Source organism: Culicoides brevitarsis, chromosome 1 (genome assembly GCF_036172545.1).
Source record: "Culicoides brevitarsis isolate CSIRO-B50_1 chromosome 1, AGI_CSIRO_Cbre_v1, whole genome shotgun sequence".
NCBI lineage: Eukaryota > Metazoa > Arthropoda > Insecta > Diptera > Ceratopogonidae > Culicoides > Culicoides brevitarsis.
Genome location: NC_087085.1, coordinates 21397959 through 21419940, shown reverse-complemented (window position 1 = coordinate 21419940; position 21982 = coordinate 21397959). Strand labels below are relative to the sequence as shown.

At 30.2% G+C, this 21982-nt stretch overlaps 4 protein-coding genes and 3 non-coding genes across 8 annotated transcripts in view; 4 read left to right on the top strand and 3 right to left on the bottom strand.

Moving 5' to 3' along the window:
* Positions 1-172: 172 nt before the first annotated feature.
* LOC134838185 (spliceosome-associated protein CWC27 homolog) lies at positions 173-2358 on the bottom strand. The gene is made up of 3 exons (XM_063853663.1): positions 2238-2358; positions 1124-2183; positions 173-936 (listed from the first exon to the last, which is right to left on the bottom strand). Exons 1-3 carry the CDS (start codon positions 2308-2310, stop codon positions 594-596), a joined length of 1476 nt encoding a protein of 491 aa, XP_063709733.1. The 5' UTR covers positions 2311-2358; the 3' UTR covers positions 173-593.
* Positions 2359-2463: 105 nt separating this feature from the next.
* On the top strand, positions 2464-4624 carry LOC134833880 (gastrula zinc finger protein XlCGF57.1-like). Its single transcript, XM_063848367.1, has 3 exons — positions 2464-2518; positions 2667-2822; positions 2880-4624. Exons 2-3 carry the CDS (start codon positions 2667-2669, stop codon positions 4476-4478), a joined length of 1755 nt encoding a protein of 584 aa, XP_063704437.1. The 5' UTR covers positions 2464-2518; the 3' UTR covers positions 4479-4624.
* Positions 4625-5313: 689 nt separating this feature from the next.
* On the bottom strand, positions 5314-5432 carry LOC134828235 (5S ribosomal RNA). The gene has a single exon (XR_010161867.1). It is a non-coding gene; the product is annotated as a 5S ribosomal RNA (ribosomal RNA).
* Positions 5433-5584: 152 nt separating this feature from the next.
* On the top strand, positions 5585-5703 carry LOC134828234 (5S ribosomal RNA). Its single transcript, XR_010161866.1, has one exon. It is a non-coding gene; the product is annotated as a 5S ribosomal RNA (ribosomal RNA).
* Positions 5704-5750: 47 nt separating this feature from the next.
* On the bottom strand, positions 5751-10279 carry LOC134837443 (trichohyalin-like). The gene is made up of 6 exons (XM_063852817.1): positions 10230-10279; positions 9994-10180; positions 8698-9835; positions 7415-8227; positions 5807-7170; positions 5751-5756 (listed from the first exon to the last, which is right to left on the bottom strand). The coding sequence occupies exons 1-6, from the start codon at positions 10277-10279 to the stop codon at positions 5751-5753; spliced, it is 3558 nt and encodes a 1185-aa protein (XP_063708887.1).
* A 2962-nt stretch (positions 10280-13241) lies between these two features.
* Positions 13242-21982, top strand: part of LOC134827509 (E3 ubiquitin-protein ligase goliath) — a 39448-nt gene continuing 30707 nt past the window's right edge. The window contains exon 1 of one of the 2 annotated variants that reach the window (XM_063840186.1): positions 13242-13577. The gene's annotated coding sequence lies outside the window, so the exon portion shown is untranslated. Of the gene's footprint in view, positions 13578-13829; positions 14282-21982 lie in introns of those variants that run through there. The other variant, XM_063840185.1, reaches the window with a different exon arrangement.
* Positions 14613-14684, top strand: Trnac-gca (transfer RNA cysteine (anticodon GCA)). Its single transcript has one exon. It is a non-coding gene; the product is annotated as a tRNA-Cys (tRNA).

Below are 21982 nucleotides of genomic sequence, written 5' to 3'. Positions count from 1 at the left end.
ATTTTTACGTTTAATTAATTTTTGTAAAAAAATTAAAAATCAAAATTAAAAGAAAATTGAACTGAATTTAATTAATTAAATTTAATTTCATTTGAAAATTAGTAAAAAAAATTTTTAAATTCTGGCTATTTTTACCGTTTTATGATCAAAGAGTATAAAATATTGTAAATAATTTTTTCCCCTTAGGCGAATAAATTTTATATATAATTTTTTGTCGCCCCTCTCCGATTTTGTCGAAAAAATTCAGAGGAAAAAATAAAAATTAAATTAAAATTTTTTAATTATTTCCTCTAATTTTGAGTTCAAATTTTAAAAAAATATAATATAATATAATAATATCCAAAAATGTTAAAAAATTACAAACAAAAAATTAAAAAATATTTTTTTTTATTTCCCCCTCCCACTCATGAAAATCCTCATGGGATTAAAAAATTAAGAAATTAAATTTATTCAATAATTTTATTTTCCCCCTGAAATTTTTCAACGAAAAATGAGAGGGAGTGGATGAAATATAAAAACATATTTTAAAAAAATTAAATTTTGTAAAAATTACATCAATTTATTTTAATTTAATTTAAATCAAAAAATGCAACTTATCGATCAGATTTTCTACTTTTGCTACTTTTTGAGTCTCCACCAGTGGCTTCATGTCTCTTTCGTTTGTTCATTGGATTTCGAGGGTCATACACATCATACCAGTCGTCACCTTTCGTTGAAGCATCTTTCGCTAAAACGGGAATTTCTGATTCGAAACGCAATTTGTGAGACAGCCAGTTGTCCGATTGAATTTCTTCGTCGATATTTACGTTGCTTGACGAAGGTTTTGTTTCTTTTTCTTCGTCTTTTTCATCATCATCATCGTCATTAAAGGCAGAACCACGGGCAGAGTTTAGTTTTGCTTTGAATTTTGCCAGAAGGGCTAGTGTGTGATCTTCCCTAAAATTTAGGAAAATATTTTTGACTCAGTTTTATATTTTATTAATTTTTTTTTTTCGAAAAAATGAAGTAAAAAATAATTTAAAAAAATCGGGAAGGAAATTTTACACCAAAATTTAAAAAACAATAAATAAGGAAGAAAAATCGTGGTCAATATTTGTTAAAGTATCATTTAAAAAATTCTTACCGACTCGCTCCTTTCTTCGGCAGCAATTTCACCTTTTCCACATAAACAGCTTTTTCCTTCAGATAATCGTCAATTATTTTGTTGTGTTTTTCCTTTTCTTTTTTCTCTTCTTCAATTTTTTGACTTGCAGCTTTTTTCTCCGAAGCGTATCCTTTTTTAAGTTTGGCAATTTCTTTTCTTATCTCCTGAGCTTTCTTCTGTTTCTCTTCCATCTTTTCGCGATCAATCAAACTGAGAACATCTTCATCAGAATCACCATCAGATTCCTTCTTCGCGATTTCTGCCTTTTTCTTGGACAATTTTTCACGGACCATTTCTTGTCTTTTCTTTATTTCAGCTTCTTCTTTTTCCTTCGCCACAAGATCCGGCTCCGGAGTTTTTGATCTCCGTTCTATCTTGACCTCCTCCTTACTCAACTTTGGATCATCCAAAACGTCGTGCGTGGATTTGCCTTTATTTCCAACTTTTTGTACAAATTCCGTCGCTTCTATTTCGTCTTCCTCCGCTTCTTCGCCAAACGATAAAAGTCCATAATTTTTCACGCCCTTCTTACTTTTCTTCTTGGAACTTTCGCCTTCTTCCTTTGAACTTTTCTTCAATTTTCGCGGAACAATATCGTCAAAGGGATTATTCAAGATTACAGTTTTGAGAATTTTGTGCGGATACATCGGACGTTCGTTCTGATCGACCATTCCCTCTTCGAGTTTGAGCATATTGAAAATTGTGTCGCCCGTAACTTTGCCAAATAACGTGTTCATATTCTGCAGTTCTGGCGTGGCAGCGAAAGTGAAGAAAAATTGAGATCCATTGTCATTTTTGCCGGAATTGGCCATGCCGACAAGACCTCGTCTCGTGTAACGCAATCTCGAGTGGAATTCATCTTTGAATGGCTCGCCGTAGATTGATTCGCCTCCATGCCCGTCGCCATCGGGATCGCCTCCTTGCACAATGAACCCCTTGACAAGACGATGGAAAATTGTGTTGTTGTAATATCCTTCCATGCAGAGCTGAATAAAGTTCCGGCATGCCTTTGGACATTCGCGAGACCATAATTCGACGTCTAAAATGTTAAAAATTTAAGATTTTTTGGGTTTTGAAATAAAATAAAAATTACCTATGTCACCAACAGTCGTCTTTAACAAGACTTTGCCACTTGTCGGCGGTTCTTGGATATAAATGCTACTCATTTTGATGAAAAAACAAAAATTTCTTCCGAGAAACCAAAATTTTTGTTGACAAACTATCAACAGCTGATTTTGACAGTGACTTGTGATTGGTTGATGCTTCAAAATTTTCATCCAATCAGAGGCCAGAATTTTTGTTTACGTCCAAATGTCAAAATTCTCGATGGAAAATCGTGAAAAAACTTGAAAATTGCTGAAAAATCCTCAGAAGGTGAGTTCTTAATTTAAAAATTATCGTTAAAATTTAATTTCTGACCTCAATTCTTCAAATAAATGTCAAATCCTGTCAGAAAAAGAAGAAAAATTACATTTACCTGAAAAAATTCAGTAATACCAACATTCTATTTACACTTTTTCAGATGTCAAATGCAGCGGGAGTCGTTAAATTCAACATTTTGAATCCAGGTTTCACTCAATCTCAGTCCTTTGCCCTCGCAAGTGGTAGTTCTGTCGAAAATGTAGATGTTTGTTTCCTTTGTTGTTCCGATATTGAACAGGGAGTTATTGAAACTGTCGTAAGTTTGATGTTTTCGACCCCAAATCAGCTTTTTTAATTGATTTTTTTTTTACAGTTTAGTCCCGATGAAGTTGCTTTACATAAAATCCTATTGGATTCATTGAATATCCAGCTGTCGCCTGAAACTAAAATTCTTGCACGATTATGCAAAACTTGCATCTCTCATCTGGAACAGTACCAAGAGCTCTTGTCACAACTGGCAAACATCAAATCTTTGCTGCAAATCGCTTATAAACGAGGTCAAAGTATTTTATCGAAGCGACAGAAATCAGATTTTACATTGCTAAAGAACACAGATTCCTACGGAACGACTTTTTTAATTTATCAACAGCCCAAGGAAAGCACAATTCCCCAACTTTACATATCGGATGGACCAATTTTGGATGACCAACCGGAAAATTTTGAAGATCTGGTTCAGTTGACGACCACAACAGTCGCGGATCTCGATCCAAAATTAATGTTTGAACGCAAAACTGATTCCGGAAGTTATTTTTGCAAGCAATGTTCGGACAATATTTTTTACACTCAAGACGAAATCCAATCACATCTTTTATCGGAACATGGATATGCGGTGGCAATTTGTAATATTTGCGATAATTGCTTCTCGGACAGCAATGAGTTGAATCTGCACAAAGTTAATTGTCATTCTGAGGTTCCGCCACTGGTTCCCTTAAAAAAAGACTTTAAATGTACTTTTTGTGATAAAATTTTCAAAGAAAAAGTTTTGCTGGACGATCATCTTGCTGCGAGTCATAATTCTGAGTCGTCTTCTCGTCCCTTTAAATGTCCCCATGACGGATGCAGCAAAGATTTCACGTCGAAATATACTTTGACGACTCACATGAAAATCCACACCGATCGTCCACGACCCTATAAATGCACGGTTTGCGAAAAATCCTTTTATCATTCGCAAAATTTAGTGCAACACCTGAAACTCCATTCCAGCACCAAGGAATTTATTTGTTCCGGTTGCAATAAAGCCTTTAGCACGCAACACAACCTCGATGTCCATTTTATCGTCCACACAAAGCTGAAAAAATTCGGATGTGCCATTTGTGACAAAAGATTTGCCCGCAAAGCGGAGGTTCGGGATCATGAACGAACCCATACCGGCGAAAAACCTTTTTCATGTGACTTTTGCAGTGCTACGTTCGCGCAACGATCCAACTTGCTGAGTCACAAAAGAGCAACGCATCTCAACGACAAGCGACATAAATGTTCGCAGTGCAACAAGGGCTTCAAACGACGTCGATTGCTGGATTATCACATAAAATCCGCGCACACGGGCGAACGGCCATATGCTTGTGATATTTGTAACGCCACTTTTGTGATTCCGGAACACTTTAAGAAGCACATGCGAATTCACACGGGAAAGAAACCGTTTACGTGCGAGCTGTGTAAACGGTCGTTCAGTAGCAAGGACAACTTGAAAGCCCACAGATTTGTGCATAGCAAGCAAAAACCGTACGAATGCATGGTTTGCGAAATGGGATTCATGAGAAAAACGCTGCTTTTTACGCATATGAAAAGTCAGGATCACGAGTCGGAGCATTTTGTGGTGAATGAGCCGAAAATCGGGGAAAAGGGAAATATTGTGATTGAAAAAACTGTCACTAAAATCGAGTTGAACCAGGAAGAAGATGATCAAAAGTAGGATGTGGCATAAGTTTTTAATCCAACCAAAGAAAATTTAATTTTTCAGAAAAATTCTGAAATAATATTCATGATTTGCTGTACCTGAAGAAATTTAATTTAAAAAAATCCTGAAGATAAGAAATTGTTTATAAAGGATGAATTGTATCCAACTTTTGATTTGTTGGAAATTGTTGATTTTTATCATTCAACGAAATAAAATAAAATTTGGTTTATTTATTTCAGTTCATTTATTTTGTGAAACTAAAAATTTTTATGTTCGATAACAGCTCAAATACATTCCATTGTAAAATTGGATTCGTATTTTCAAATAATTTTCTTGACGAAACTGTTTCTCCCAATAACAAATTGTAAAGATCTGGGTTGAACTGAAAAAGAAAAATATTTTTTTCAATTTTTTTTTTTAATTAGGCCGCTCCAAATTTTTTTTAAACTTTTTGTCCCATTTTCAAAAATTTTTGTCTTAAAAATCAAAAAAAGTTGAAAATTTCATCAAAATTTATTTTTAATTTTTCAATTAAAACGACTGAATTTAAACAATTTTTGATCATGTTTTTTCTTTTTTTTTTTCAAATTAAAAATTTTTTTTGACAGTTAATTTTTTTTATTTAAATTTTTACCTTGAAATTTCAAATTCATTTTGTCATTTTGAAAATTTAAGTTAAAAAGTTTTCAAAACAAAAATTAAAATTTTTTTTTTTGAAAAAAAAGTGAAAAAAAAATTTGGAGCGGCCTTATTTCCAAAAAAAATTGTTTTTAATTTTTCTGAATTTAAACAAAAATTTTTAATTTTTTTTGCCAAAAATAAAAATAAAATTATTTTTTAGAAAAAAAAATGCCAACGACACGCGGCGTTCCCAAGCGGTCACCCATCCAAGTACTAACCACGCCCGATGTTGCTTAACTTCGGTGATCGGACGAGAACCGGTGTTTTCAACATGGTATGGACGTTGACGAGAATCTAACGCATAAAATCGGTACACATGGTGAAAATTTTGTCTAATGATGAAAATTCCATGTACAGAAAATTAGAAGATATTTTTAGATTTTCATTCAATTTTTGATGATTTTGCATGAATGAGTACGAAAATTATCTCTGTTGCTTTTGTCAACGTCCATACCATGTTGAAAACACCGGTTCTCGTCCGATCACCGAAGTTAAGCAACATCGGGCGTGGTTAGTACTTGGATGGGTGACCGCTTGGGAACGCCGCGTGTCGTTGGCATTTTTTTTATTTTTTAAGAAATTTATGAATATTTTTTTTGAAGTTTCTCATAACTGAAAACAGTCAAAAAAATCAAATGCTATAAGATACTTTATGAACTTACGTCCTGATGTGGCGGATTTGAGGTAAAGAGTAAGTCAACATCGCAAACATTTTCCGAGCATTTTTGACTGATATGCACAAATTCTGATTTCAATGGAGTCACTAAAACCTCTCTAAAATTTCCTTCTTTATCGACGGCTTTAGATTCCAGAAGAATTGTCCGAAAATCTGAATATCGATTCCAACAAGTGGATTTAAAGGCATGTGTTAAACAGAACATTGACATTGACTTGTAACAATGCTCTTCAAGAGGTCCCAATTTTTCATGGACATTCGGCAAATAATAACAAGCATCAGGCTCGGGAAAGACGTTGACATTAATTGACTTCAATTTGGTCGTCAATTGTTGAAATGGAACGAAATCCGTGATAATTGGCACAAGTTCCGTCAAAAATGATTTTGTCTTTAAAAATATTCCCGCTTTGAAGCCTTTCGAAGATATTTTGAACTCGACTGTTGTGTATTTAACTTCTAATGTTACAGTGACTTCTTGTTCATTTGGAACGATTTTCCAATTTTTAAAGGGGAAATTTACATATTTTGATGTAAACAGACCGAAATTCCCGAAACAGCCGGATTTAAATGTAATTATTTTAGTGACTGGATCAAAACTCTCACAATGAACATGTTTCTTTGACCATTTTCCGGGAAAATGTGGAATTAGTGTCAATTCTTCTTCTTCTTCAATTTCTGATTCCGACGTTGGTCTTTTCAACTCTGAATCTCTTTTGAGGTTCTTTTCTTCTTCTCTACTTTGCTTACTTTTCACAAATTTTGAAACTCCCTTATTTGTCTTCGTTTTACGTCGTTTTTTGTGCTCAATCATACTCCAAACGCGAGATTTTGACACTTCAGCAATACTTTTCTTTGGCACACGATAAAACGTCGATTCACGTTCACTTGCTTCGAGTAATTTTGACATTCTCAGTTGATGTTTCAGCTCTTTGAGTTTCCTGGCTGCTTCTTCAGCGTTCATTTCGGCCTTTTTAGCTTCAAGTTGCGCAAGAAATCGATCGATGTAGGAGTCTGTGTGGAAAAATGGCTTCTCCTTCTCGTGTAAGTCCTCCAAGTGAGCGAGAAATTTCGAAAGAGTCGTGGTGTCTTCGTCAAATCCATCAGAAATTGTTGATAAAATGTCGTTTAATTGGATCGATTGCAAGGATTCGTTTTCGTCCATTGATTTAACGACTTCAAGAGGTCGCAAACGTCGTTTTGGACTAAACAGGAACTTGGGAGGAGTACTTTGAGGAACTACTTGGACAAAAGACGGAATGAAAGATGATCGAGCTTCAGCTATGAGAGTTGTTGAACTAGTTGTGGAGTCATCAGAAGGGTCTAAAAGTGACGGAAGACGAGTCTTTTGAACTTTTTGAGAGTTTTTTCGATCTTATAGAAATTGAATTTGATTTAGAACTGCGTTGAGAGTTGTTTAAAGACTTCGAAGTTTGAGTTCCAACGGATTTTTTGAAGTCATCAATGTTTTCTGATTGACTTATGGAACCATTCAGAGTACTATTTGAGCTTTTTTGCTCATTAGAGGAAGTGATTGAAGATCTGCCACTTCCATTAAGTTCAATTTTTTCATCTTGACTTGAACTTTTTTTCGTACTTTGAGATGTTTTTCGTCTTTTTTGATTTTCTTGCATTCCATTCAAGAGCTCGCTCTCCGTTTGAGTTTCCACTTCAATAGTTTTTGGATCATGAAACGTAATTCCTTTAGATTCGCGATGAATCTTTTCTCTTTCCAGCTCTTCGCTCAATCGCCTCCTTTCTATCGTCTCTTTTCGCAATTTTAATCGATTTTCCCTTTCCTTGATTTCTTTTTCCGTGTCGTCGCGAATCTCTTCCGCAAATTTGTAGTCATCAATCATTCGTGGCAACAAGTAATCCTTTATGAGAAAATGGGACGGCAACACACTTTTCACTTCCGATAGTTTTGTGTCTTGAAGACGTTTAATTTTTCGAAAGTCCCGCTTAACTGGCGGTGCTGCGAATAATTTTTTCTGTTGTTCTTCCAAAAATTTTTCATGATTCACGTTGAAATTCTGCATCGCTGGACTTAAATTTTTAAAAGTTTCACTTTCTTCCCATGGCTCCCAGCGACAAACGGAAGGTGGTTCCCACCAAAAGACATCGTCAGAGACTTTTATCCGCAATTCGAAGAGATTTTTCTGATTTAACTCGTTTTCCGATACCCAACGTTTTTGTTCTTCCTCAAATTCTTGATTTATTACAGTAGTTCGTCGTTCTTGGATGTAAAGTGTGGTTCGTCGTTTCTCAGCGGGTTCGCGGACATCAGTTGACTTTGGAAAGATTGATTGTCGTTTGACATTTTTCAAATGCATCAAAGATAAACGAGGTTTTGGTGATTCGATGTAATCGTAAAAGAAGTTTTCGTACTTTAAAATGTCCGGTTCATCGACTAAATTGGAGGAAATAAAAAAATTTATTAAAAACAAATTAAAAATTTTTAAAAATTAAAAAAAATAATTATTGAAATTGGATTAAAATTTATCAAAATTTTTAAAATAATTTTTTTTTATTAAATACATATTAAATTATTTTTTTTATTTTTATTAATTTTTTTTTTATTAAATTTAATTTTTTATTTAATTATTTTTTGCTTCAGAAAAATTTTTTTTTGGTTTTATTTTCATTCAAAAAAATTCTTTATATAAAAATATCAGGTAAATATAATTAGTTTAAAATTTTTATTTTTAAAAATCCGAACAATTGAGCAGATTAGTTCATAAAATATTCGAAAAGATAAGAAAATAAAAGATACATTCACGAAATTCAGCTAAATTCTTAACAATTTAATTTTTCCAAAACCAATCTGAGTTACAAGAAAAAAAATTATCGATTTTTTTATGTAAAAAAATTGTTACTTACTTAAAGTAATCAAAAAGTTTTCACCAATAAATTTTGTTTGTCGAGGTCTTCGAAGTAAATGGAAAGAATAAACGCCTCCAAGGACCATCATTTCTCTAAGGTTTACTTCATCACTTTCCAAGTCCAAGTAAACTGGATCCAACTTTTCCTTCTCATTCGAAAAATTTTCTTTCAATTTAGCCATAAACTCTTCTGTTACATCGACAATCGTGTCATCATCTACTATTGGCGGTTCTTCAATTTCCTCTTCCTTTTTAATTTTTTTCGTTTTCTTCTTTTTTGTCTTTTCATTTTTCCCCTTCTTTGTCGGAGTTTCTGCTTTTTTAGTTAATTTTCCTTCTTCTGCCGTACGTTGTCTTTCCTCCTCAAACAATCGTCTTTCTTCCTTCATGTTTTCCAATTTTTTTAATTTTAATTCCATCAAAAGATTTTGTTCGTATTCCAATTCATTTTTCAAATCAAAAGACTCGCACAGTTGAATTGCTATTTTGTAAGTTGAACAATAGTCACTCAAATGATCGAACTTCAAAAATAATCCTCGTAAACTTTGATTTGCTAAATCCATCAAATTTGACTTTGTAAATTCCGTTTTACAAGCAGCCATTGAAACAAAATTCACTTTTGTATAATTTGGTGGCAACGGCACTTCCCGAAAAGTCCACAAAAACTGATTAACAAATTCCGATTCGTAATTATATTCGGCAGTGATGGGATCCAATAATTTCATATCGCGATCAATATCACAGAGAATTTCAAAAGACCATTTATCCAAATGTTTCGAAAGTTGCTTGCGAAAAATCAGTTGAAGACTTTTCAGATCGTTGTAAATTCTGTCGGACAAAGTTTTTCCATTTTCTGTCAGTAAATCATTTATTTCAGAGTTGATGGTCAAAATTTGTTTGATTCTGGGAAGAAATGTGTCACCAATTGGTTTTCGGATTTCTTGAAACTTTTTGAGTCTTTTGTCAACTGTGGAGACGTCTTGACTGAGGAGACTTCGTTCATCCAACATGAGGCGCGGATCGATGCGATTTTTCTTTTGACGTTCTTCATCTAGCTCCCATTGATGTAAAAAGGTTCTTAGTTCAGAAGGCTTTTCAGTATTTGGTGTTGCTTCGGGATCCAAGTATTTTTGCCACTGTTAAATTTAATGTGTTTATTTTTTTTATTTCAAATTTTTAAAATTTTATTTCTATAATTTAATAAAAAAAATCAAAATTTCTTTTCAAAATTTTCAAATTTTTCCCAAATTTTTAAAAATAAAAAGTTTAAAATAAATGAGAAACGGTAACTTACCATTTTTTCTTCATTTTCATTTTGTTTATAAACTTTCACTTGTTCTTGCACTCTTTCAAAATGTTTTGTTGTCAAATCGATCATGACCTTTCGCAAAGCATTTTCTTTCTCATCTTTAGCTTGTTTTTCCTTTAAACGTTCTTGTTCATGTCGTTTTTCCCTTTCTGCTTCTTCCTGTTTTTGACGTCTATCACAAGAAAATTATTTCACGTTTAACCAAAAATGTTTCAACTCACTCCTGCTCCCTGCGTTCCTTTTCCGTCAATTTTGGCTTCTTCCGAGGCATTTTGCAAAATTACTCAAAACGTCATTACATTTTAGTTTTTGGTTGCTTTGATGAAACTCCAGCCAAAAAGCAAGAGCAAAATTTACTTTTACCGTTTTAGTTGTGCTTGTAACAGGCGCGTAGCGTCATAGGGGCAATATGGGGGCAATGCCCCCACAAAAATTTTAAGTTTTCAAAGGAAATTTTCAGAATTCGGGGATTAGAAGCTATATTTGTGCTGTTTGCCCCCCCCCCCCATCCCCCAATTTTCGGCTTGCTACGCCCCTGGCTTGTAATTTTAATTTTAGCCTACATTCTTGTAACGATACGACAAATTATAATAGCATTAAATGTTATAAATAAAGAATAAAAAGCAATGCTTTGCATGGGAAAAAAACGTGGGTGCCAACGACAATCTAATAATAATATTTTAATAAGTAATAAAACGTGCAGAATTTTAATTTCTTCAATGTTTTTTTAAATTTCCATTTAAAAGTGAATTAAAAAAAGAAACAGGTAAGAGAAAAAAGTACAAGTTACACTCTTAACATATATTAGATTGTTGTCCTGCATTTTTGCATTGTCCTATTAACCGATTTTCAAAATTTATTGACAAAAATGCAATGGATGCGATGATGGAGTCCATTCATAAAATGCTGGACTTGTATCAGCAAAAACTTTTCCGCCTCTGCGGCTCTTCATCCATCCGCGTGTCAACTTGGGATTGTGACAAACCCGTAATTTATTCCATGCCGCCGCAGCTATCGATATCACCATTAAGCAATAGTGGGACAACATCTTTAATCCAAGACTTAAAAGATAATGAATCATTCAGCGATCCCAAGGGTAAGTTAAACTTGTTTTTCTACTTAAATTAAATTTTAATTTTGTTTCAACTACTTTTAATTTTAGCTCGTCACAACAAAAATGATCCGTTTTTGACTGAAAAGGGCGCTAAAGGAAACATTTATCTTTGGCATCAGCTTTTTATACTTATGTTTCTTAAAATTCAATTTATTAATTTTTTTTAAAATTATTTAACTAAAAAAGGTACCTCGAAAAAGGCGATGACGAAACGTAAGTTGTCAGTAGAATTAAGATAAGCTTTTTAATTTTTTTCAATGAATTTAATTCATTTTTTTTTATTTTTTATAGATCCTTTTTAGAGCACAATCGTCGCATGGAGTCGCACTACAGCGAAGGTAAATTAAATTTAAAGAGGAAAAACTTAATTTTTTTTTTTATTTTAGAATTAATTAAATTTTTATTTATTTTAGGGCGCGGTAATGTTCGTGCTGTCCGTTTGTCCGTAACGACGAGAAAATTTGTCTTTGCTAATTCAAACTTTGCTATAAATTCATTGTAAATTATTTTTTTTTGTTTCAGATATTTTTTTAAAAATTTTAAAATTTACTCGACAAAAATTTATTGATGATAAAAATTCGAGAAAAAACCTATGGAAAACTCTGAAAATTTCTGGAAAAACAAGAAAAATGGCACGATCCGAAAATATCTGTAGAAGTTTGACCATAAAAGGTCAAAATTCTCGGAAAATTTCGGAAAAAGCTTGGAAAATTTGTAAAAAACTCAAAATATTTTCAGGTAAAAATATGAACTGGATACACTTTTAGTGTATGAAAGTATCGCTACACTCAAAATTATCCTGTAAATTGAAATGCGGTTTAGCTGCTTGTTTCAACGAACATTTTTATTATTATTCGAATCTCGTATTATTTTTTTTAAGTAAATCATAGTGTTCGGCACATGCTGCATGTAAAAAAACCATGCATGCATGCAGCATATATGTCGACATGCATGCTGCATGCATGCAACATACTCACAAATTTCAATAGTCCAAATTTCAGTTTTTTAAAGAAAAAATTATTTTTTTTTTCACACTAAATTAAAAATGAATTAATAATTAAATAAAGAATTGAATAAAATAATTTTCAAAATTGATGAAAAAAAATTAATAATTTTAAATTCATATCGTGAAATGTCAAAAATTCAAATTAAGATATATTCAGGATTCTAAGTAAAAATTTTTACCACTATGTAGCTAAAAATATCTATTTTCGTTAAACTATAGTTCCATTTTTTTTTCATTGAAACTTTTCCATTATTGATAGAAAAATATAGTCAAGCTCTTTTTAAAATCTCAAAACTTTTGTTCAAAAATAAAAAAAAATCTTCAAAAATTCAATTTGTCGTAATGTTTTTAAAAGCTATTTAACCCAAAACATTTGAATTTTATTGTATCGGTCTTTAATAGCTACTAAAAAAGTAAAAATATTTTTTTTTTCTTTAAAAAAAATTTTTTTTCATCAAAATAATTTTATTTTCATATTTTACATGTCGACATGTAAATTTTTTAATGCATGTCGACATATTATTTGCATAATGCATGTTGTATATAAAAATCATAATAATTTCATTATAAAAAAAAACTTTCGAAGGAACAAAAAAAAATTTTTTTACAAGAATGATCGTGTGCAGCTTTTAATGACAAACAAAATATCAACAACGAGCTAAAGCAAAAATATTCCTTAATCTTATTATTTTTTTCTATTGATTTGTCAACGCGAAAAGTCAAACAAATGACAAACTTTTACACGTTTCGGGACATGCGACACTTTTTTTTATAAAATAATAATTTAATTAGTCCCGTGACAAGTCCCCCTTACTCCATACACGAGCTCCATCTCTGTCCCATCTGATTCGTATTTCTCTCTTTCTCTTCGCGTTTTTTCTTTACCTTTTTGTCATACACAACGCATAGACATACAAACATTATCATGTGTCATACTCATAAGGCACAAGCAAAGCATTCGACGTACGAACAACATGTAGTTTTCTCTCTTCTGGCGCGTGTTTCTCCGTGTACCGCTATACTCCATACGTCGCAGAGCCATGAATGACTGTGTATCGCGATATACTTTGTTGTGATATTTTCACTGTTTAAGCAGTACTAGTTTAACCACGTCCACGGATAGACGGAGTAGAAAAAAAAATTAAAGATAGCTGTTCCGCGGATTTTCTTTATTATTTGTTTTTATACAACATATATATTCTTCTGTACATTTATAATTGAAAGCATAACTCCTGAAAAACTAATGAAATAAACAACCTTTCGTTCGTTAGACAAAAAAAATCATGAAAACAAAATAATTTTTCCCAAAGTCGACGGAAAACTTATGTGTTTCAAAAAAAAAATATTAAATAGGAGTCCAAAAAAAAAATCAAGTTCTTGCAATATACACGAAAAATAATCACAACTAGTAGTTTCAGCTAGCAGCAATATATACCTAGTTAAAAAAAGGTGAATACTTGGTTTATGTAATCAAGAGGAAAAAAATCTTTGTTATTATTTTTTTTCGCTCGTTTGTTTGGGGTGTGAAACGAAAATAATAAAAACAAAGAAATGAGTTAAAATTATTATGAATCTGATTTTGTTAAAAATTTTTTGATGATAAGGGCGAATCAGTTGTTTCATGATAATTCTCTCATTTCTTCAAAATAAATAATAATAATTATTATAATCACAAAATCTCAACGGAAGTGAAATATTTTTACAGCAAGCAAATTTCACAAGTTTGGTGCTACAAAAGTTCATAAAACTTTCAAAATATCCTAAAAGTGAGATAAATAATGGAAGATTAAATAATAAATAACAAAAATAATAAATAAAGTAAATACTGGAAGATAAACATTAAAGAAATCTTCATATTGATCCAGCAAGAAATAACATAAAGTACACAGTGCAAAGATTCGCAATATCAACAAAATACAAAAAAAAAGTTGTAGGTGTATATAATTTGACCTGCTCTTATTTGTTCTGTCACACACGAGGGCTAATAAAAATAATTGTTTATATAATCAAAGCAAATAGAGTAAAGTGTATGTGTGTACACAACTGATTTGATTTCCATTCTTGAAGAAAACTTGAGAATTAGTTCCTGTTTAATTTTTCAAAAAGTTCCGGAAGAATTTTAAATTTATTTGTAAAGCTGAAAAAATAAATAGGTGAGTTTCTTATGGAACAAGAAAAAAAATTAAATGGGTCAAAAAGTGATGGTGACAGTGACCTATTAAAATTTTCTATAAAGGAAATATTTTTCGTGATGAGTTTAATACACCCTTTCAATAAATTATACACTTAAAGACCTCTGTAACAACAATTGTGAGCCAAATATTTTCTTTCTCTTGTTTATTTATTAATAAGAATATTCAATGTGTGAATGGGTTGTGTGGGAGCATACGCGAGTACGTGAATTGTTGACACACCTACGTAGAACTTGTACGACGTCATTCTTGAAAAGTACATGATAGCAGTTTAACTGTCCGTTTGTCATACGGAGGCTTAGCTCAGTGGCAGAGCAATCGACTGCAGATCGATAGGTCACCATTTCGACTATGGTAGTCTCCTAGTAACTTTTTTGTTTTTTTTTATTTTATTTTTTTAATTAAATAATTTATTTATTTTATAATGAATTAAATAAAAAATAAAATAATTTAATTTTAAAGAATTAAAAATATATTCAAAATTATTTGAATGAAAAAATAAATAATTTTTAATTCAATAAAAATTAAAAAAATATTTTTTTTAATTCAAAAGAGTCTCTGATTAAATTAAATTTATTTAATTTTTAAAATTTAATTTGAAATTTTTAAATTAATTTAAATAATACAATAAAAAATGGATCGAGCTTCAAATAAAAAAATAATTACATATTAAATTTAATAATTAAATTAAAGAAAAAATTTCAAACTCAAAATTCTTCATGTAATAAAAACAAAAAATCCTAATGCGAGCAATAATTTTTAATTGAATCATTCCTCTTGTAAATTCCCAGAAATTTAATGTCATAATACGTCATAACAAAATCTAAGCAGCTACCAGCAGAACGAGAGGGAGAATCGACTTTCATTCACAAAAATGTTAGCAAATACCTAAAACAGCAGCAGTGTGAGAAACAAACGCATATTTGACGAAAACTGAATGTTGTTGAAAAATTCTCCGTTCTCTGCACAAAATAACGGACATGCGCAAAGCCATATTGCGTATTAATTTGGGTTCATGCATCCAATGATGTTTATGTTATATTGACGTCTTTAATGCATACATAAATTTTTAGTGTATGTAAAATAAATAAAAACCCTCTAAAAAGGGAGAATAACGAGACAGATCATCTTTTTTCCACTCTAATCAATGAAATTTTGTTTTCACTTGAAATTATTATTTTTTATGCACTGAACGTTTTTTTAATCAACAAAGCATTGACGTTTTGAATGCACTCATTACGTGACATTGTGTCAATTCTTGCGTAGACTGTTAGGTCAATTGGCAATTAAATAAAAAAGGGATTTTTATGAAGAGACGTCTAATTCAATAAACTTTTTTTTATTTTCTTTTCGAGTCAACTATTGGGGTCATAACAGTGGAAAGAAAGCAAGATGCATTTCCGCCTACGTCTATCGAGCGTAGAATAGAAATAAAAAAAAGAAATTGTATTAACCGCACTGTTAATGTGGTTTGTTACTCAAGTGAAAGAAAACATGAATCAGCTGAGATATTCAAATACGTTTTTTTTGAACGATTGACAGAAATTTTCTTCGCTCTTGTGTATACAAAACAGGCTTGTATTATTCTATTGTCTGTTACATAACAAGCAGTTGTTGTATAAATAAATGTCTGAGTAGCGACCGATACAAAATAGACACTCATTTTTCTACAAAAGGTAAAGAAATAATAAAAGAAATGACATATTATTCAAAAATAAAAAAAAGAGTTGAATGAGATAATATAAAACTGAAATAAATTGTTAACCTAATGTTTTGTAAACAAAGGTCTGCAGCTGCATTAATTTTAATCATATTTATCAGTTGCCGGCTATTCAAATTTAAATTTATTTATTTCGGTAAAATGATTATTATGAAAAAAAAATCATTTTGAAAAATGTTTCGAATTATTTTAGAGACAGAAGTGATAAAAAATAAGACTTTGAATAATTTTTTTACGATTTTAAAGATTTATCTAGATAAGATTTATTTATTTATTTTTATCAAAAAAATAAAAAAATAATAATAATGAAACAATAAATAGCGATTTACATTTCGATTTGCAATGTTAAAAAATTAGTTAAATATTTAATTTAAGATTTTAATTAAAAGAATTTAAATTAATTAAAAGATTTAAAAAATTCAAAATATCCCATAAAATAAAATGAAATAAATTAAATTTTATTCAATAAAAAAAAATAAATTAACGTTTTTTAATAAAAAAAAATTGAAATAAGTGATGAAAATTTAAATGAATTTTTTTACAAGTTTTTTCAATTTGATTTGATAAAAAAAAAATAATTATAATTTAATTTTTTTATTTTAATTAATAACAATAATTATTAACTTAATCAATTTTTGAATTAAAAAAAAATATATATAATTTTAATATTTTTTTATTTTTGTAGTAAAATTTTGACAAAAAATGTTTCAAGCCAGAAAATATAAAAATATATAAAAACTTAAAATTTTATTATTTTTTTCATATATTTTTCAACTGAAATTGACAAAAAAAAATTTAAAATTGCAATTTAAATTTGTTTAAAATTTTTTGACCTTTTCAGCTAACGAAGCTAACTTCCATTGAGACAGGAAAATATCCGGAAGTAGCAAAACCCTTAATTAAATTAATAGTTTTTTTCAATTTTTTTCAAAAAAAAAATATCCTTGACTTTCTGCATTACTCGTCATAAAATATAAAACCTTAACTTTCGTTAAACACTTTTAAATCCTGTTTCCTTCATTCTACGCATGAAATTTCACAGTCGTTGCATCTCGCCACAAGAGATACGTGTCTCGTTGATGACAACAACCGGAATTAAAGCACGTTCCGTACACAGACACGAATGACCTTTAAAAAAAATGTCTTAAAAGAGATACTTCACCCATACGCTCAAGTATTAATAAAATGATTATTCTTTGTGTCTCCGCATCGCATGCAGCAGCAGCGGCGGCGGCTCCGATGTTTGTATAAAAAATCAATAAAAATTTAATTGACACAAGTTTTTTTTTGTGTCAAAAAAAATGCTTGAAATATTTTTTATTGCGCTTCAAGTTATCAAGTGTGAAATGTTTATATTTCTCTCATGCATAATTTAATGCACTTTTGTCGAACTCTTATGTCATTCATAATCAGTTCATTTCCTGCATCATTTTACGAGTTTGTTTTTTTTTCTCTCGGTGATTTTTGCTATTTTATAGCTTTTTCTAGACGAACAACTTCTACTAATTTTATGTCCTGTTAAAACATTTTAACTTTTGTAATAAATCAAACAAAAAATATATAGGTCATAAAATACATGCATGTTGTTAAAGTTAACTAACTAGTATATGAAACACAGTTATTCTGACCTAATTTTGGGCATTTCTCTCTCGTGTCGTGTAAATTTTGCTGCAGTTTGTTCCGATGTGTTGAAAAAAAAAACAGAGAAAAACTGGGAAACAAGCAATTGAAATAATTTCACGCGTTGTTGCCGTAAGCCAGTGACACATGTTCCTAATTTTATTAAAACTTGTCAGCAGCTGTGAACTTGAGTGTTACATTGAAATGGCTTCCTTTTGTTATTGAATTTTTCACAGGACACAAAAAATACTGAACTTAGACATTCAGACGCCTTTTTGCAGTAAAAAAAAAATCACAAAAAAAAATCCATAATAAAAAATCAATAATTTGTCACGTGTAAATTTCTCGCACATTCATGCAAACGTGTTCAAATATTGGATGAAATTTTTGTAAAAACAAAATAATTTTTTGCTACGATATTGCTAAATATATTCGGTCATCAAAGATTTATAATGCAAGAGACACGAAAAATATTTGTTTGCTTTTATGTCTGGAGTCATTTTTTTTGTCAGCACTCAATTAGCTTAATTATTAGGATTTGTGTTAAATAGACTTCAAATACAGATGATAATTATTAACTACGAACGTTATTAAATGTTATTATTTTTATTTTTGTAATCATAATAAAAATTAATTACATTGTTTTAAATACAAAGACTATCTTAATGAAGCTGATTCGATATTATGATTATATTTATTTAAAACTTGTTTAAATTACAAAAATTATGTCTTCACAGTATAGAATTTTATTAAAATAACAAATAATAATATTGACAATATAATCAGATACATGAAATTAATATTAACAACATGTTTGCCAATTTATAGCGTTCCCTTTCCTGATGTGATAAAATTAAATGGACGTGTTTGAAATTTAAAATGAGACACAATTTATAGATCTTCTGCGTCGTTATTCTCCGCAAATGATGAAACCTTTTTCGCATAGATATTGCGTCGTCGTCGTCGTCGTTGTCGAACAGAATTTTCAATCAAATGGAAAAAAGTTCGTTTTTTTTCAACCGAATTCTGCGTTCCTGTCTTTTTAATGAGGTTATAATGATGCGTGTCTTGCGATGATATTGCTATCATAATAGGCATCATAATGAATGTATAAAATACGTGGAAATGTATTTTTGTTGAGAATGGAAAATAAATAAATATCACTGGTCACACCCATGCTAGAATTGGTATCCTTGTGTATCTTGTAAACAATTCAATGCGTTTATTGCATGTTATCGATCATTTAATAAAAAACTTGCTGATAATTACGTTGACGTTTCGAATAATGCAAACAAACAATGAGAAAATTCTATTTTTAGTTTTATATCTTTTGTTTGTTCAGTGAAGGGAGGTTTTTTAGCTATAAATTTACAACGGTAAGGGTAGTAAAGGAATTTTTTACTTCTTTTTTTTCGTGTATAGAATTTTATTTTGATAAGATTTTGAGAGATAAAATAAGTTTAAGAAAAGATCGGGAAAAAATTGGGTTAAAAATTAAAATTAACGCTGAAGCAGGGCAGCAAAAGAGTTATAAAAAATTTAAATCTTAAACTTTTGACTTAAGCTTGAATTTAAAAATAAGTCAAAAGTCAATAAAGTTTTAGGCTCGATATCAGCATTTCATCGAAAAATAAATGGCATGAGATTTTTTGATGGTTTTGTGTAAAGTAGTCCAAAAAACTTAAATTTAAAATTCTAGAACGAACCTTTGAGATTTTAGACATTTTTTAGTGCATTTGAGTATTTTCAAGTACCTCTTTTACATACCCGATCTCATGTCATTTTTGTCAATTTTCAAGTCTTTTTTGTAATTTTTAGTACATTTTGAGCTGAAAAGGGGGGATGAAGAAATGCCCCGATGCCCCTGGATCCGCCCTTGGTTTTAGGTTTTCGATCAAATTTTGGAAAAAAAAAATTTAAAAAAAAAGTTTATAATGTCATATAATTTTACTTAAAAGTCAAACTTATTAAAACTTGTCCTGATAACATTGTAAATTAAATTAATTTGTTAGAAGTCACCTCCCTGGCGTTACAGTAGATTATTTATTCCGTAACAAAAATTGTACAAATATGAAGAACACGACAATAAAATATATATTATTATTAAAGTCAAACTTAATTAAATTTTAATTAAGGTTAAGCCATGATTCAAATATTTTAACTTTTTTTTATAATTTTTGCTCTGAGCAAAATTTTAAGTCAAAAGAAAAAACTTAAGGTTTAACTCAAAACTAAAATAAATTGTGAAAAAACTAAAAAATCAAACTAAATTAAATAAAATTAAATTAGTTAATAGAAAATAATCTTAATTTAATTTTTTTAAAGTTCCAAAATATTTTAAAATTTAAGTCAACATTTTTATTATAATTAAAGTTTAAGATTAAGTCTGATTAATTTTTTTGTTTTGATCCTGGATCAGCCGAAATGGCTGACCATATTTTTCCAAAACCTTTTTTGATACCCTAAAACGACCCTAAAAAGAAAAGGTATAAAATCATAAAACATAAAAATATAAAAAGAACCTGGCGTTACCTTCATAAAACACGCATCTTGCGGAAAAATTTTCTCTTTTTATTATTTAAGATGTTAGATAGCAAGTATAAGCCCATATAATAAAAATAAAATACAAATATTTATACTTGAAATTGTTTAAATTGTTCTTTTATATCGTCAGATCTTGACGATAGACATGTATGAAAGGAAAAATCTTTTATCATTAGCACAATCTACTCGCACCGCGATTGAAGTGTTAGATAGAAGAGTGCAAAGTCTTGTTGACGGAAATGCGACTTTCAATAAAGAAAAATTATATTAAAAAGTTATCAACGTGAATGTTCACTTACGACAGCCATTTAATTTCATACATGACAGACTTGTAAATAAATTTTACATCTACACAGACAACAACAACAACAAACGAAAAAAAAGTTTTGCATGTCCATCAGGTATATGCACATAACAAAAATTTACATTTCCTAGTACGATAGTAATCTACGACGACGTGTGTTGTCGCATGCAATTCTTTTTTCATTTATTTCGAAATACAACTTGCACAAGTTCTAAAATGGTTCGCGCTAAAAGCTTTTCAATTCCTTTTAATTTAATTATATTTACTTACTTACAAATCTCTTGCCTCACATGCCATATAACCTAATTTTGATGCAATCAATGCACTTCTAGTTGTTATTAAATATGGGTTGCATTGCACTATTGCAGTGCAAAAACAATACAGCAGCTACCGTTATCGTGCCGCAGCGAATGTGTCTGTATGTGCAAGGAAGAGAAACTTGAATTTGTTTCGTTTTTATAACTCTCGTTATAACTCTCTATGAATTTTTTTATGACATAACAACACAACACGTCAAAAAATGTATATGAGCCGAAAGCACTAACCATATTGTAGATTTGTTGATTTTTTTTTTGTTTGAATTTTTTAAACAGCGAAAAAACAAATAAATAATGCAAAAATAATATTACGAGCGTGATTATTGTTGTTTAGCAGTTAACGAATCCCCAGACACGATTTGTTGCATTAATGCAGTTTGCAAATAGAAATAAAAATAAACGAATAAAAATATGTAAAGTTGACGTTCATAGAGAACAACTAACGATGTTACCGGATTTCGTTAGTATTGGGATAAATTTAACTACGTGGTCGCTTTAATTTTTTTTAAATCCCATGGTTAATTTAAAAAAATAAAATTTTTAAGCAAACGGTTTCTTTAGTTTTTTAACCACGTGGTTTGATTTTTTAAACCTTCTTTTATTTTTTAACCAAATTGTTTGAATAATTTTTAACCACGTGGTTTCATTTGAATTCTTAATCACTTAATTTCTTTAAATTTTTTTAATCACGTTGTAAATTAATTTTTATATTCTTACCATGACCGTCAATTCTAGAGTAAAACCGCAATTTATTTTCGAAATGCGGTAAAAATTGCACGAGAACGAGTGTTGAGGTTGCTAACCTCCATCATTTAATATTGAGTATATTATTATTATTATGGAGCCTATGATGATTTCTTTTTAAATTTATACGATTTTTATTACATTGTATTTGAAAAAATAAAATAAAAAGGGTTGAGTCATGCAGTCAGCCCGTCGTCTAGTCAAAGTCTGGAAAACAACAAATGATTGCTTGCTGATGTTTTGCGTTGTATGAAATTATATTTTTCTGGCTTCATGCGATGTGAAAGACAGTTCGTTGTGGGATTAAGTGGGTAACCATTTACTATCATTATGTCGGATCCAAGAACATGTCTTCTTATTTACGATCAGAAAATGCTCTTAGGGAACTCCTAGAGGAATCATTACTGAGCAAC

Coding starts and splice junctions, on each gene's coding strand:
- LOC134838185 (XM_063853663.1), bottom strand. CDS start 2,310: ATGAGTAGCATTTATATCCAAGAACCGCCGACAAGTGGCAAAGTCTTG. Junction 2,184..2,237: donor GACGACTGTTGGTGACATAG/GTAATTTTTATT, acceptor TTAACATTTTAG/ACGTCGAATTATGGTCTCGC. Junction 937..1,123: donor CCGAAGAAAGGAGCGAGTCG/GTAAGAATTTTT, acceptor CCTAAATTTTAG/GGAAGATCACACACTAGCCC.
- LOC134833880 (XM_063848367.1), top strand. CDS start 2,667: ATGTCAAATGCAGCGGGAGTCGTTAAATTCAACATTTTGAATCCAGGT. Junction 2,823..2,879: donor AGGGAGTTATTGAAACTGTC/GTAAGTTTGATG, acceptor TTTTTTTTACAG/TTTAGTCCCGATGAAGTTGC.
- LOC134837443 (XM_063852817.1), bottom strand. CDS start 10,279: ATGCCTCGGAAGAAGCCAAAATTGACGGAAAAGGAACGCAGGGAGCAG. Junction 10,181..10,229: donor AAGGAACGCAGGGAGCAGGA/GTGAGTTGAAAC, acceptor TTCTTGTGATAG/ACGTCAAAAACAGGAAGAAG. Junction 9,836..9,993: donor ATGAAAATGAAGAAAAAATG/GTAAGTTACCGT, acceptor TAAATTTAACAG/TGGCAAAAATACTTGGATCC.